General features: G+C 39.9%; 1 protein-coding gene across 2 annotated transcripts in view; it reads right to left on the bottom strand.

Annotated features, from left to right (window-relative positions):
• The window catches only part of GTF2IRD1 (GTF2I repeat domain containing 1), a 136,650-nt gene that overhangs the window by 72,209 nt on the left and 48,222 nt on the right, over positions 1 to 16,219 (bottom strand). For both annotated transcript variants that reach the window (XM_088152580.1, XM_088152581.1), the window contains exons 2-3: positions 8,184 to 8,312; positions 4,265 to 4,406 (exon numbers count right to left, since the gene is read on the bottom strand). In XM_088152580.1, coding sequence (XP_088008706.1) covers positions 4,265 to 4,406; positions 8,184 to 8,306 — 265 coding nt within the window. In that variant the 5' untranslated portion in view covers positions 8,307 to 8,312. The remainder of the gene's footprint in view (positions 1 to 4,264; positions 4,407 to 8,183; positions 8,313 to 16,219) is intronic.

Here is a 16,219-nt window from a genome sequence, read left to right as displayed (position 1 = left end):
ACTTGTGACTGTGTGTTGTGCACGTATACTGCTAATTATTGCCACCTATTGGCGTGTGTATGCTAGTTACCCAGTGGGGGGGTATGGAGTGCCAATATAACTGGAGCATTGTATGCCCAGCCTCGCAGTTGCAGTAGAGCATTAGCCACCATGTAGTTAAGTAGTTTTATGGGTTATGTAGTTGTAACTAATAACCAAGTAGTGTACCTGTTCTCTGAGAGTTTTTGGCTAGAGACTTTATGTTTGTAGATAAGTCTTGGATGCTGAATATATGAGAAGACGTGTTTTTTCCTATATTTTGTATACAACTTGTATTTTATGAAGTTTTGCATTTTTATCAATAAACAACCAGATAGTATATATTTTCTGGCTGAGTTTCTTTGGAGAACAAGATATGGACATTGCAGTTTGCAAACCTCTCATGCTGGTGTGTATCTTTTCCCTGGGCAAAGTTTTTCTGGGAGCATTGCTGTACTCTGCTCAACAGATACAAACATAACCAGGCAACACAGGTAGACCTTCTCCAGGATGATCTGTCTACAACCAGGCCATTCAGGTCTTCCAAATCATCTACAGGTTTTGTCATTCATTACCTTGGAGAAAGGCAGGTGACTGCAGCTTCTTCAAACAGAGGCAAGAGAGGCAGGATAGGGATTGGCAACAAGGACTGTAAATGCCATGCCAATATAGTTTTCTGCTGATTCAAGAATGGGTAGAGAGGACCAATTCAGCAACTTGGAAAAGCCCTGAAAGGGTGCATTTATGCCCCAAACCTGCTTCTTAGGGATTTCACAAGGCATGGGAAGCAATGCAACTTTGGGTTCAGAGATCTGTATACTGGTGTATTCATGCAGATGGTACATACACATTCTTGAAATATATTAATGTCTTCCTCCTTGCCCCATATCACATTGTTAAAGCACTGATCATCATCAACAGTAGAATACATTATGATGATCTATTATTATTGCTGTTGTCATTGTTATTATTTTGAATTTGTCTAAGATTAAACAGATGACAAAGGTACACTAAAAATTACATAGAAGTACATAAAAGGCAGTAATAAATAGCATGAGAAAAATATAATTAAATATAAAAGCTACTATTTCATATTAATATAGGAACTTAAATTTAAAAAAAAAACAAGCTATAAAAATTTGCTTAGCCATGTGATTCATCTCTGGGATTCTCAACTTCTTTTTTTTTTAATCCACTAGTCTTAAAGTCTAAAGGGGAGAAAGATACCAAATATTATTATACCAACTATTCCAGAAATTATTCCCAATTATGTTTCTCATAGTTTTAGTTCAGAATTCAAACTACAATTTATCTTTATTTATCTGTTCGTTCATTCATTCATTCATTCATTCTCTACAGAGTCTCCTGAGAATATCATGGATAGCCAAGAAAACAAACAAATGCATCATAGAACAAATCAATCTAGAGTTCTTACCCAATGCACACATGACTAGGCTGAAATTATCATATTATATGACACATTATGCAAAGACCTAGCTCTATTGCGAAGTCTATAGTGCTGGGAAAGGTAAAAAGAAAGGGAACAAGAGGATGACTAGCAGCAGGGTAGATGGACTTGATTAAAGCAGTGATTGCTACGCCTCTGGAAGACATGAAGGACCAGGCTGGGGACAGATCCTCCTGGAGAAAATTTATCTATGTGCTGCTAAGAGTCGACAGTGACATGATGATACATAATCATCATCAATATTTATTTATCACCTTATTTTTCAAGGACTCATAATTTCTACACTCCCTCATCAAACAATTCTAGCTGACATACAATAATGTAAATAGACAGAAGAACATAAATCCACTAGGAACAATATAGTAATATCCCCAATCAAGTATCAGTTAAGTAACCTAATTAATTATGTTATGAATTAATAACAACAAACAAGAAGACTCTCCAAACAATCAGGACAGCACATTCACTGAAAGACCCTGAAATCTAACTCCTATGGCGACAAGAACTGCAAAGGCTATTCTAGCTATCTACATCTACTAAAGGAACAGATGTGATTAAATAGAGAGATATAAACAAGAAGCAATAGTAACGATACCAGGCAGATGAAGGCCATGGAAGCATTTAAAACATAAGCTTTTCTTCACAACATTACTGTAGTACTGTTAAACATTGTTTCTGCTAATGATGGCAATGTCAGGATAAGATGATTGAAACCGCTCAACATCCAGGATCTACATCAGCTTTTCCAACCAGGTGTCCTCCAAACACATTGGATGACAACACTCTTCATACCCAATAAACAAGATACATGGAGGCAATGGGTATTGTAGCCCAATCTTTCTGAATAGTGCCTTCTTGGGAAGAGGTCTCTTTCAGTCTGTAACACCAGGAGCCCAGAATAGGTAAAGAATGAAGCAGCAGAAGGAAAATTGAATGTGTGCCAACCAGAAAAAAAGTCCAACACCTTTGTGAATGCCAAACACTCACAAATGGATAAGACTAGGGACAAAATGTATAGCTGAAGCACACTCAGCAAATAGATAATCCAGCCAACACTGACCTTGACAGCCAAGCAAGACTGGTATTTGCATGAAGTTCCCCCAAGGGGGTTAAAATGCAGATGCCCTGCCTGCCAGCCCCAAGCATACAGGCGGATTTCCCCTGCCTGCAGTTCTATCACACTCAAAACCTCTGGTTTATAATGAAGAAAATGTGTGTTTTGTTTTTTATTGCTTTCCACTGCCTATGGTGCTTGTGTATCCTCTAGGAACTCAGAAGTTGCTGCTAAATTGGACAAGAAGACTCAGGCTTCCGCTTTAGATATTTGACTTTAAGTAATTCTGGCTGCCAGGTGTTTGATGGAGGGTGCATAGTCCTAATCTCCCCTCTCCTGCACACACTCTAGGGTTGATCACACACAGAAGTACCCACAAGGGGGAGCACGTGATGCCTTGTGCACATGACATCACGGTGGCTTGCACTGAATGCCTCTGTCCATTCACTGAGTAAAGCTGTGATGAGATTTGGGTGGATTTGACACAGGCCCACCTACTTTCCTGAAACTGGTGCCTCCAGAACTTCCTCCAATTTTCAGTCAGAGCAACTGTGCTGGATGGGAGCAATGGATATTGTAATCCAACACTATTAGGAGACACGTCACACTGTATAGCTTATTTGCACAAGATACTTCACCACGTCAGTTAAAAGCCTTGCATTACATGCTACGTTAAGTTAGTTTTAACTCCGGTTCTCTTTTCATGGCACAGCTTGTTGTGCAAACCCAAGCAGTGTTTAGATAACACATTTAGTCAAAATAGGTAAAAGCCAAGGAAATTCTGTCTGTTTATCATTTATTTATAGGGTTTCTGTGCTGCTGCAATCAAAACCAGATCCAAGCTGGTTCCATATCCTGTTTAAGCAAATAAGGTTAGAAAGCACAAAGTCTAAAACACAAAGAATATCATTCAAAATATAGCTCTAGACATAAATCTTACTTAAGGTATAATAAATAAATAATCAACATGCCAAGGTTGATTAATGTTAACCTTGGCTTCTATTTCTATGGCTTTCTCTTATTGGTTGTACCTACCATTGGTTGGCCAATAGCTCCATATATCATGTAAATCCAGAAAATGGGTTAATTCAGTCACAGGGTGAAGCATGTTAAGCCAGTAGGGAGCAATCAGGCCACAATGGCTTCATTTTTAAAAAAGCAGTTAAAACAAATCAGAGCCCCCACCCCCAGTATACTTCCTACCTCAAAGACAGACCAAAAGCAGTTACTAGTCTTCTAATACAATTCTTGGTGATTTGCAATTTGTAAGTAGGGTTGTGACTCCCAATTGTTAACAACAGCAACAATTAAAAGCACTCTCTCTATCCACCCTAGACAAACACAGACATACAGAACACTCCCCAAACAGAGAAAAGGAGAAAAACATAGGGTGGATTTTTGAGAAATGAGCAAAATACTGTTGTTGAAAAAACAAATTCCTCAAGCAAGCCAAGATAGTGGAGCACCCTTAATCCTGCCACTCTCATTCACTTTTCTGCCTCAAGATCCAGGTGGCAGATCAGACTAGTTAACAAAAAATAAAGCTCCCACGAGCCTGAAATGTAGCCACCACTGATCAGGTAGGTCCAGGTTTAAGTGGGCAACCCTCAGACAAGTTAATCACAGCAGTTAAACCTGGCACGCATCAGATGCTGGCATTAAATCTGGCACACAGTTACATAATTGCTGATTTCAGGCTTTACCAAGACAACTCAAATACTTACTGCAGAACTTTTTGAAATCTGCCTGGACCTCCTTCCTTGTGTTCATGAAGAGCCTCCCCTTTTCTGTCCCAACTACAAAGGTATTTTCATCGTGGACAGCCACGCAGGCGACCTCAGTATTGAGTTTAGAAAGGGCTGAGCACTGGGGGAGGGGAAGGAACAGAAAATGGAAGAGTTGTTATTTCAACTTGTTCAATTATTTTTAGTCTGCCTTTTGCTGATGTCATTAAGTACCAGCATATTTTAAGACTGGATTTAAAAGCTGTTATGCATGCCACTATATACCTCTCAGTTGGGCTACTGGAATGACACAATATTGGGGCGGCCCATGAAGACTGCGCTTACTTCAAAATATGGCAGCCACATTCATCGCTAGCGTTGGGGCATGCGTAAGAGCTCCACTGCTTGCTAACCTGTGTATTTAAATTCAAGGTTCTAGTGCTTGCAGTACTTTTTGCAGAATTTGCCTTCCCGCTTTTTAAAAGCTGATAGAGAGAAACGTTTAATGGTGTCATGCTCTGTTAAGGAGGTAATCACGAATGAATTAGCTTAATATCAGAACTAGTTTCCTGCATGCCCTTTTAACACAAACCATTAAGAACACCTTTACATATAAGCCTTTCAAAATTAGCTGTTTATATTGCTATTATTTAAATAATAATTTAAGGGCAGGTTGATGTCCCCTAAATGTCGTAGAGCATTCTCAATCCATGCCATGGGAATACCACTTTGATAATCCCTCGGTTTAAATGGGCTTGATGGATCACTACCGAACATGAACCAACAATGTGATAAAGTTGCAAAGAAAGCCAATGCTGTCCTAGGCTCTATCAAGGGTATAAAGTCAAGATCAAGAAAAGTCATTATGCCTCTCTCTTCTGCACTGGTCAGACCACACCCATAATATTGTATCCAGTTGTGGGCATCACATTTTAGGAAAGACATTGCCAAACTCGAATGTGTCCAGAGCAGAGAAACCAGGACAAGGGGCCTGAAGAAAGAGATGGAGGAGATGGAGCTGTTTAATCTGGAGAAAAGAAGAGTGTGGGGAGGCATGATAGGTCTCTTCAAGTATCTGAAGGGCTGTCATGTAGAAGACAGGGCAGAATTGTTCAGAGTGTTCCAGAAGGCAGGACAAGAAACTATGGGTTTAACCTGTAAGGAAGTAGACTGCAGTTGGACATCAGGAAAAGAATTCTTAATAAGAGCTCTTCAGCAGCAGAACAGACTGTCTCAGAAAGTGACAGACTCTCTTCCATTGTTTAAACAAAGGTTAGGTGGCATTTGTCTGACATGAAGTACAGTAGTACTGAGTAAGTAGGACTAGATGATCTCTAAGGAACTTTCCAAGCTTCATATTCTATGATTCTAAGTTGTCTATACTCAGCCATGAAGATCCCTGGGTTTTGAGTTTGTAGTGGGACCATTTTGAGCTTGGAAGACTCAGGAATGGTCAGAACAGAGTGTTGCACACTTGAAATGGAGTGTCATAAATTCCTGGATGACTTGGGGCCAATCACAATCTCTCAGCTTAATTTACCTCACAGAGATTGTATAACGATAATTAAATGAGGATGTGAAGGATCAGGAATAGTATCTTGCACTCCTGGTAGAAAGGCAGTATATTAAAATGATTAATAAATAAAAGCATGTGGACTTTACTGAACCAAGTACAGCCCTTTCTATATGCAATCAGAGTCATAACATTCAAATCATTTCCAAGCAACTTTAAATATTCAGTCTAAACATATTCTTCCGGACTAGGCTTTATTTCAATACTTTTTTAGCTTTAGTAGGTTGCAAATTTATGCATACACTCTCCCTGTTTCCTGATCTCTTTTACATTAAAGATCAGTTCCAAAGACTTTGCCAAGTATGTATCTTGTTTACAGGGGAAAAAAAGGTTGACTTACGTAACACTTCTACGGGGATTTAAAAAAAAAGCCCAAGAACAAGAAAATAGGGGGAGGGAAACGAGGATTTAAAAAAAGACTTTCATGGAAATTATTCTTTTGTAATAGAAGATAAAAGTTTTGTCTTGGGGGGGTTAAGCAAACATCGTGGTGGGTAAAAACACCAAGGACGTCTGAAACATCATATGCCAACATAAAGGTTAACAGAAACCATAATATGTGTTTTAAGGATTGACTTCAAAGCTCTTTTAGCTGTGGATACGAGCTATTTCCTCTTCAGAGCTCAAGCCCTTGGACCAATTTCTCTACAACAGCCACCTAAAGTGACACAAGCTCTCCATTCCCTCCTTAACGTGTTAAGCTAAAGCGTTTTTGTGGCCCCTATTGCTTGTGTAAAATTTTTGCACCAGTCAAAGTGATTTGATTAACTTTTCCCTTTTTTGGCAGCTGGAATATTTGCAAACAGGCTGTGACATTACAGAAAGAGCATGAAAACTCAAGAGCAGGCAATGGACACTTATTCATCTCACATAAAAATGAAGACTAATCAATGGGATTAATCACAATGGCTGAAAGGTAAATGAAAGGGGGTCACTTGAGTCTCATAGGTAGCATTTACACAAAAATTAATGCCAGTTAAAGATCTAGTTACTGCATTCTTTTAATATGTTAATCTTGGTTTGTTTTAAGCCTATGGAACAGTATGTTGTGCAAACCCAGCCTTTTTGGTTTTCTTATGCTTCAGTGTGCTGTGCAAATCAGAAAAATTTAATTCAGTAACCAAGTTTCCTCTGTTGTGGGAACACAGAGTTATAAGACTCCTAAACAGAGGCTAGGTTCCTACAACAGACTAAAATAGGTTGGATAGTTTGTGGGGCAGCATCTTGTGGGAACCCAACCATTCTCTTCACAGGTTGTATGAACAGGCCTTCATGTTAAATCAGCATATGCTTTCTTTGGGAGTCATTGCTTTATATGTGAACCCAGCCATTTTGTCTTCTTAAGCTAAGTTCAGTTTTGCTAACCTGGTTTGGGTTCAGTGCTGAAGCTCTTATATATGCAAAGATGGAGGTAAATCTATGGGTTGTGTGAGGTTGGAACCATGCTAGGAGTACAAAGCCACTTAGGGGACAAATGTCGGGATTGTGAAACGGCAAAAAGGCAACATCTCCTTCACGTTGGCAGGAAAAAAAATGGATGGAAAAAGAGTAAGCATGTCATCTCCCTCAGCTCTAAACCACCCAGGCCCCATAGAGAGTCTTTGAAAACAAAACAGGTGGGAGAATTGGAAATGTGCCCATCTGCCCAGAAAAAAAAGACAGAGGTAAACTGGGCTGGGAGAGAGAGAAAAGTTGGAATGGTGAGGAAGCCATGCTTGTTCACCCAAGCTTTTCCACAGCTTCAAGACTGGCCGGCCAAAAACTTCATTAATGAACCTTTTTTTAATGGACTGGTATTATTCCTGATCATGGATTCATTGTGAGCTATTTCAGCTAAATGTTTTAATACGAGTTTGTTTTTACTGCCTTTTTTGTACACAGTTCTGGACTCATCATCAGAGAAGATGATGAAAGCAATTATAATACAACTTCAGCAGTTTGTCATATGGTAAATGGATGTTTTCTGATCTGCCCTACTCCTAATACCAAACATTTTGCAAAAAGGTAACCCATTTGCCCGCAACTGTGAAAAAACATACAACATACTTTCAAAATGAATGAACCTTGGTGCCATACAATTAATTTGTATTTTGGCTTATATCTGGCCTTTTCTCTAGGATCTCAAGCTGGCCTACAACAGTTGAGAGAAAATAACTGACCCAAAGTCACCCCATGAATTCCCTTGGATGAGAGTAAAAGTTCCCTTGGGTCTCCCAAGACTTAGCCCAAAGTCTTAACCATTACACAACATTGGCTCTCTGCTGAGTAATAGAGGTATCTTGGCCTTCAACTACATCCACTGAAAATACATGTTTGTTGGAAACATACGACTCACCAAAAACTTACCATAGAGTCTAAGGCTGATACCAAGCTGGTGATAACTTCATCTTTTTGAGAGAACACCAAGTGCCATTGGTCAGGTCTGCAGTTGTTAAGAGGTCCATCAGAAATCTTCCCCAGAAGTGCCATGGTTGCCTGAAATCAACAAGAACAGGTTGAAGGTTAGATGAAACAGCCGTGTGCTGCCTGGACATCAAAAACCACAACAGAACCACCAGATGCTCTCTAAATGTTTTACAGTGCTCTGACTAGAGCTAAATTCATTTCAATTCAATTCATGCATTACAGTGCTTGCTGGAATTCAGAGGTGAAAACACTGAGCCTCCCCCACTCAATCTACACCCAGTCTTGACTTTGGCCAAAGGCTTCCTCCAAAATTGCTACAAAATTGCAATTGTTAAAAACGTGCTACAAGAGCAAACTTTATTATATTAAGGCATAATTATATTAGCTGCATTGATTTCAAATAAATTTTAACTGAAATTTTGTCTTTGGCGACTTCTTAGAATATGGCCTATCAGTTGGTTATTTAAAGGCTACTAAGAGACTGGGCCTGAAAAAAAGTTGCATAGTAGTATTCTACAGAAAGGTAGGGAGTTGTGGTTGATAGAGATTATTACTTCTTTCTCTCAACCCTCTTATTGAGAGAGGGTAAAGGAACAGCACCACCATGCTAAAAGAATAAATGAATTAACACAAGGACCCTTCTGGCAAGTCCCCATTAGAGCCAATACTTGGTTCCCATGTAATTGTGGCCTGCAATGAAGCAGCAGCTCTTTCTCCAAGATGCAGGCATACAAGTGTCACACTGGGTAGAAAATCCATTCGCAAAGTCACTCTTATGTCAGATTTCAAGCCATTTTGCAATCATTGCTCTCCTGAATTCAGTTCTTCCTCTTCTTCTTCCTCTACCACCCCCCCTCCATTGCTATTCTCCTGCAACTATCTCCTGGCCCCCAAACAGACTTCCTGTTGCACAAGATTTTTGCTCATAAGCAGTAACATGCATTAAAAAGGAAGAATAAACAACTCCTTGCTGCTTCCACTGGGACTTCTTCAACCAGGTTCTCACAGAGGTCACACCATTACAGACTACTGAAGAGAGCCTATGGCAAAACAGTCCCTCTTGCTGCAAAGGAGAGCAGAGTTCCTACATGTAATAAAGCACTGAGACTGGAAAGAAGGAGTAGGTGAAGACAGAAAATCAGGAATCTACAGATGGGCCCAGCAGTGGGCTGGTGCCGCAAACTTTTTTCATCCTAATGAGATAATCTCATCATTTTATTAAGTCATGAACTTCTGAAAAACTCAGAAAGGTGGAACTAGGTGAAGAGCAACACTTCTTGGAGATCTTTCTGGAGGTCCTTCTAACAGGGATGAGCCATTTGCTACAACTCATTTCTAGAAAAATGGCAGGGCAATTGTGGTGAATTTGGAGGTATCAGCTTTAGCTTGGCCCCTCAAAAGAAGAAGAAATGCATCCCCTCCCCAGAGGGATAAAAGAGGGCACAGATTTGCCTAAACTTTTCATACACTGGATTTATACGTCTAGAGTCAAATTCAGAAATAACTACTTCTGTTTAATTGGAAATACAATCCATTTTATAATTGTGGGGAAGCAATGACCAAGTGAGCTGAGTACATGATCAGCCTGACATCCAGATGTTGTGGATGGACAACTGCTGTTATCCTGTATTATGAATTTTTACCTTGAAACCAGATGTGTGCTGGACTGCCTTACAAGGAATACAAATGGCATCCAGTGTTACAGACAGTGATGTCACATTGACTTCTGAGTGATGTCATAATCAAAACTCCGACTTTCCTCCTGGGGCTATAAAGACCTGTCAAATCCTATGGATACCTACTGCAAACTTTGGTCCTTGGCATACTACTTTTCTACTTGCAAGGAATTATTTAAATGGAGCCAAGGGAAAACAACTCACAGTCTGGTGGTAGTCTCTCATCTCTATTCCCACAGATCCAGATCCATGTATTGCCCTGTGAGAAGTGTGAAGCCTATAAATGTCATTAAGTGATCTCTTTCCCTGTCACTCCTACTACAGAACAGCATTTTGCCCATGATGGATATACTGTCCTTCATTAGTGTTTTCAAGAAGGAGAAGGGTCTTTGCTATGCCTTCCTTCAACTCTTTGGCCAGTCCCTCTCTCTCAGCCCAAACTGCCTCACAGGGTTACTGAATTGTCTTAGGGAAAAATAGGACAAGGAAGGCTGAATGAAAGGTGTGATATATGTAGATCTAATAAATAACACAAAGACTTTATAAATACTGTAAAATAAGAAATAAAGTCTTTGTGTTATTTATTAGATCTACATATTTATTTATTATTTATGTATTTATTATTAAATTTGTATGCCGCCCATCTCCCTCAATGGGTGACATATATCACACCTTCCATCCAGGAGCCTTTCATTCAACCTTCCTTGTCCTACAGCCCAACTACTGGCACCCTAGGCAGTGTACAAAGAATGAGAACAATTAAACCCTGAAACACAAACATAAATGAAAACTAAAAGGCCATCCTAAGCAACAAACAACCAACCAAATAAATAAAATACAGAGGTATTCATGTGCCCAGTCTTCATTAGCTTATTAGGGTGGAGGAATCCTCTTATTTAGGGTTTATTTTCCTCTACCAGTGTCTCTTTCCTCCCTCTTCTTTCTCCCCCAGTCCTGCAGACACCTCCTATCCCTCCTCCTTCTGATTTGTTTGGTTACATAAATAACGCCCTTGGCAGCCTGAACATCAGAAATAGAGAGACTGCTAAATTGCTGTTCCATAAAATTGTTCAATCTTATTTGAAGGCCATCTTGTGACGGATCCCATTAATAAAAGGGGGTTGGCAGTATTTGGTCAAACCTAATTCAAGCTTCAGCCAGACTAAAGAAAAGAACAGATTTTTAAAAGGTTTGGGAAGAGAGAGGGCAAAGAGAGAGAGACTCTAATGAAGCAAGACTGTTAAAACCCAGGATGTCTTTCTGCAGAATAAAAATGAAGCAAGCTCCGTTAACTCAATTTGCTTGCCAGACAACAATGGTGTCAAGGATTGCTCTAAGCATTCAGAGGCAGGGAGGGAGGGATCCAATATCCTTCCCAACCATGTGATAGACAAAAAAAAGGCTTTTTGCCAAGAGAAAGAAAAAGACTTGATTGACCTTGCTGGGAAAGATAGACAATTTCCGCTGAGCAAACCATATGATTAGCTCCAACCAAAATGGTACCACTGAAACACACAATTGCTTGAACTATATACCTGTTTTGATGGCAGGTGTACTCAGCTTGCAGGACAACATCTTCTTGTGGGCGGGGGGCAGATTTTTAAAAACTTTTTTTTTCCATCTGCCAAGGGTGGAGGAAGTAAGAAAATAAGACGGTGCAACAATTTTCAGTTGGGGGGCTTAGAGGAAAGCTAGTCTTAAATCTATCAGAAACTGTTAAACCATCCATCGGTGGTTTACCAATGAATTTTGAAGCTGCAAACTTAGAGACTTGCTACAGACCCCAAAAGGGGATAAAGAATCATATGCAGCCCACAAAGTGCAAATTACTCTTAAGATTGAAGAAGGGGGACTTGACCCTCTTACCACTAACAGCTACCCTAACCTAGGCACAAACACTTTACCCATACTTGGACATATACTCTTACTGAAGGACAAAGCCCAATCCAGATCATGGCCAACAAAAGCAATTAATTAAAACTCCTTTTTCTCCCTTTGCAATCCTAATCCACACAGGCTGGGAACCTTACACTGAGTTTGGGCTCACCTGTCCATCTTAATCCTACCCTGGCTCTAACATGCACAAATTTGCACAGGGCTTGTATTTTTCTTTTATAATTAGCAAAACCAAAAAATCCTTCCATCTTTTAAACTGCAGAGGTAATAATTGAAAGGTGTAGAGTAAAGCATTAAGCAATACAGAAATAGCCTAGGATAATTTGGCGCATGGATCAAACTATCTTCCCACTCTTCCAAAATCCACCAGCAGGCATCAATGGGACTGGCAGCTGAATTTTGCGACAACGCCACTGGGGAGAGGACAGCATCCTTTGCTGCATCCAAGGACAAGCCTTCTTATAAACATAGGACGCACATGTTGCTCTGTTTTCTAATACAGTCTCTTTGCTATCCCATCTGCTACCACCTCACTCTTTCTATCATTAGGCCAAAAGCAAGATGTAAGAGTAGAAAGTTTGTACTTCCTTCCATTTCTGAACTCATGGGGAATATGGAATAGCAAGGACGATCTAGTCTGAAGTTCAGGACTGAAGAAGCTGCTTGGACAAGTAACGAAACGACTCTAACTAAAAAGAAAAGAAGTCCAGTTGCCATGACTCAACCTCCAGACAATTCCACCTGGATGACTGAGAATCTTCATAAACAAGGAGGATCTAGATCTTTTGGATGCCAAGAAAAACAAACTCAGAAAAGACCAAGTAGCGTATGGGAAGTTTCTATCAGACCCAACCCCACTTGGAAATGGAATGTGCTAGGCATCTCCCTGTTTCTCCTGCAAAACAAATGGAAGCAGAATAAATTTATGTGATCCAGTATGATATAAAACACAGGTGCATACAGCAAGTTTTAGCCTTATGATTCTAACAGAAGAATTCAAAGTATGTGTGCAACCTTGGGAAAAAACAGGAAGTTTGGCTGCCCCTTAATTTGCCTCTTTGCTGCTGTGCCACAGAACCTCAGTTGCTTTCCCTGATACAGCTTAAAAGGCCTATCCTCAGTTTTCTGCCCAAAGATATATATCAAATCTTGTACATTCTCACTCAATTGAGTACAATTATTTTATGCATTCTTTTTTTTAAAAAAAAGTCAAGCCACATAACAGCATCTTAACTGAAGGAGGAACTTATATCTGATTATTGAGCAGATTACAGTAATACCGTAATACTGTAATACTGTAAATAAAAAGTAAGATCACATGCAAGCGAAAGGGCCCATCTCTTAACCCTCCTTATATGCAGGTGCTTTTTCAGAAGCCTGCAGATCGATCTATTCTCTCTCTCTCTCTCCCTCCCTCTCTCTCTCTCTCTCTCTACCTACCTACCTACCTACCTACCTACCTACCTAAAATTTCTAGGCTGCCCAACTCCAACAACTCTGGGTGGCTTAACATATAAAAAGAGTAAAAAAAAAAAAGTCAAATAAAAACTCCCCAAAGACATGTTATCAGAGAAACAACAGCTGACTCTCTCCCCCACCAACAGAGATAAAAAACAAAGCCCCCCATCACCCTAACCCAAAACCTGGAGAAAAAGCCATGTTTATTCACTCAAAGGCTGGTACAGAAGGGGCCAGGTGAATCTCCAGGTGGATGCTATTATATTCTAGAGGGCAGATGCTACAGCACTGAAGGCCACCTTCTGGGTTCTGCTAAATGACAACGCTTAATTAACAGGAGCAGGAGACAGCCATCTCTGCCAAATTTTACAGAACTCCACAGGCAGCCCCTCAAATAACTGACCCTAAGCTATGTAGGGAGAGCCAGTTTGGTGTAGTAGTTAAAGCAAAAAGCTAGAAACCTTAGGCACAAAGCCAACTGGGTGACCTTGGGCCAGTCACTCTCTCTGAGCACTAGGAAGAAGGCAAGAGTAAACCACTTCCGATAAAACTTGCCAAGAAAACTTCAGGGACATGCCCAGGCAGTTTCCAGGTGTCAAAACTGACTTGAAGGTGCCAAAAAAAAAAGGGGGGGGGCTATGTAGAGCTTCAAGTGTGATAATTAGGACTTTGAATTGCACCCAGAAGCCAACTGGTAACTAGTGCAGTTCACAGAGCATAGAGAAACTCAGGTTTTTCAATAGTTGCCTCCCTCAACTATTGAAAAGTTTTCCCCAGTTTGCTTTGTCCCTTCTCTGCTGGCATTTAAGATGCATGTGAATATTCTACTTCCCTTAAAAGAGCTTGGAGACCTTTCTGGAAGGAAGGAGAGATGGGGAACCCACAGGCAACCACCAGCCCTCCTATTTTGTGCACCCAGATTGTCTTGAAAAAATTGGATTGCAAAATCACAGATTTTCAGCAACACGTTGGGGTTGGGGTTATTTTGGATCTCTGATGGCTGAAGCTGTTAGTACAGCTATTTTCAAACTTTTCACCTCTCTAAAATCCCCCCAAGATGTGGCTAAAAGGATTGAAATTACACTGTGTTATAATGAAAGAGAATTTTTATAAAATGATGTACCATTGGTATATGTCACCAGAGAAATTGTCTAGAATGTATAAAGGCATTTCAAATTTATGTTGGAAATGTGAACAACAAGAAGGGACATTTTATCATGTTTGGTGGATATGTAAAAAAGCTAGAAAATTCTGGATTCAAATACACTAATTCAGAGGATTTTAAAGATTAATATACAATTGAAACCAGAGGTTTTTCTTTTGGGATTGATGGACAAATCGTTGGGAAAAAGTCATGGAACTATGTGTTTATACGTGATAACTGCAGCGAGATTATTGTATGCGTGAAGCGGAAAGATTTGGCACTACCCACAATGGAGGAATGGCTGGTGAAGATGATGGAACTTGTTGAAATGGCTAAATTGACTTCTTTGATCAGATAAAAGACAATATCTATGTTTATTGTCGACTGGAAACCCCTTACAGATTTTTTGCGTGAATCAGAAAAAAATGAACTTATGGTTTATGGTTTTGATGATTAGACAGAACAGATTACAGAAAAAAGAGCTATGCTGTAACCATAGAAGTAAATTTATAACTGTACTTATAACTGCTATAAAGATCAGAAGCTACTTCTTTGTATCTTTTTTCTTTCTTTTCTATTTTTCTTTTACTTTTTTTCCTTTTCTTGCACTTTTAGCTTTCTCTTTGATTTCTTTCTTTTTTTCTTTTTCTCACTTTATATTAGTTTGTATTGGTTTTTATCTTCCTTTTAAAAAATCTTTAATAAAATTATAACTAGCTAGCTAGCTAGCTAACTAACTAACTAACTAAATAAATAAATAAATAGTCCCCCCCAAGACGGCTTCTCCCAGTGAAATCTTTGCATCATAACTTCTCTGGTCCATATGGCCTAGATGGAAAGCAAAGCCATCATGTTGAAGCCAACTTCTGGTGACTCTCCAGGATGTCCTAACTCTTGCCACATTATGCAATTCTTGCAGCTGCATTTCAGCAACTTCTAGTACTCCATCTATCCCCCTCATCCACTGCTGGTGTCTTCTTCTCCTTCCATCCACCCTGGCCAGCATTATAATCTTTTCCATAGATGCATCAGCTTTCATGATGTGTCCAAAATATTATCATTTTTGTTTCACGATCCTTGCTTCCAGGGAACATTCTGGGTTGTTTTCCTCTAGTACTGAACGGGTGGTTCTCTTAGCTGTCTAAAGACTGGGAAGCAGCCTTCTCCAACACCATAACTCAAAAAAAAAAAAGTTATGCACACTTTATTTAAGGACACACATTCTTAATTGCTGCTTTCCTTCTACTATATCACTTTGCTTTATTCACTGTATTAATACAAACAACTAGGACCTGTGATAAAAGGTTGCAACACAGAAGGCCCCATGTTCCCAACAGCCAGCCAGCTGTGCTTTCTTCTGTGGCACTCTATTACATTTCTCCTCCCATGTTTTCTGCATTATTCTTCAAAAACTGCAATACTTGGGGTTTTCCCAATCCTGTTGATACCCCCTTCCTGTGGAGAGGGCTGTCTGGATACAGAAATGGCATTCATTATGCCTGATCATCAAAAACAAAAGATGTTATTCTGTTTAAATACAGTATATGAGCTATCCAGGTACATTTCGTTTTTTTAAGGCAAAATATAACTTTGTGCTATATACAGTGGAACCTCGGTTTACGAACTTAATTCGTTCCGTGACTCTGGTCGCACCCCGAATTGGTCACAACCCGAAGGAAATTTCCCCATAAGGTTCAATGTAATTACCGTTAATCCGTTCTGGTGTGGAGGACAGGGAGGCGGCTATTGCTTGGAGGGAGAGTCCCCCTCCCTACGACCATGTGTCAGGGGCGGAAAATGGC

The sequence above is a fragment of the Python bivittatus genome, unplaced genomic scaffold (assembly GCF_059951505.1).
Source record: "Python bivittatus isolate LINGU-HERP-01145 unplaced genomic scaffold, Pbiv_v1 ctg000690_np1212, whole genome shotgun sequence".
NCBI lineage: Eukaryota > Metazoa > Chordata > Lepidosauria > Squamata > Pythonidae > Python > Python bivittatus.
This window is presented reverse-complemented; position numbering and strand designations above follow the sequence as displayed.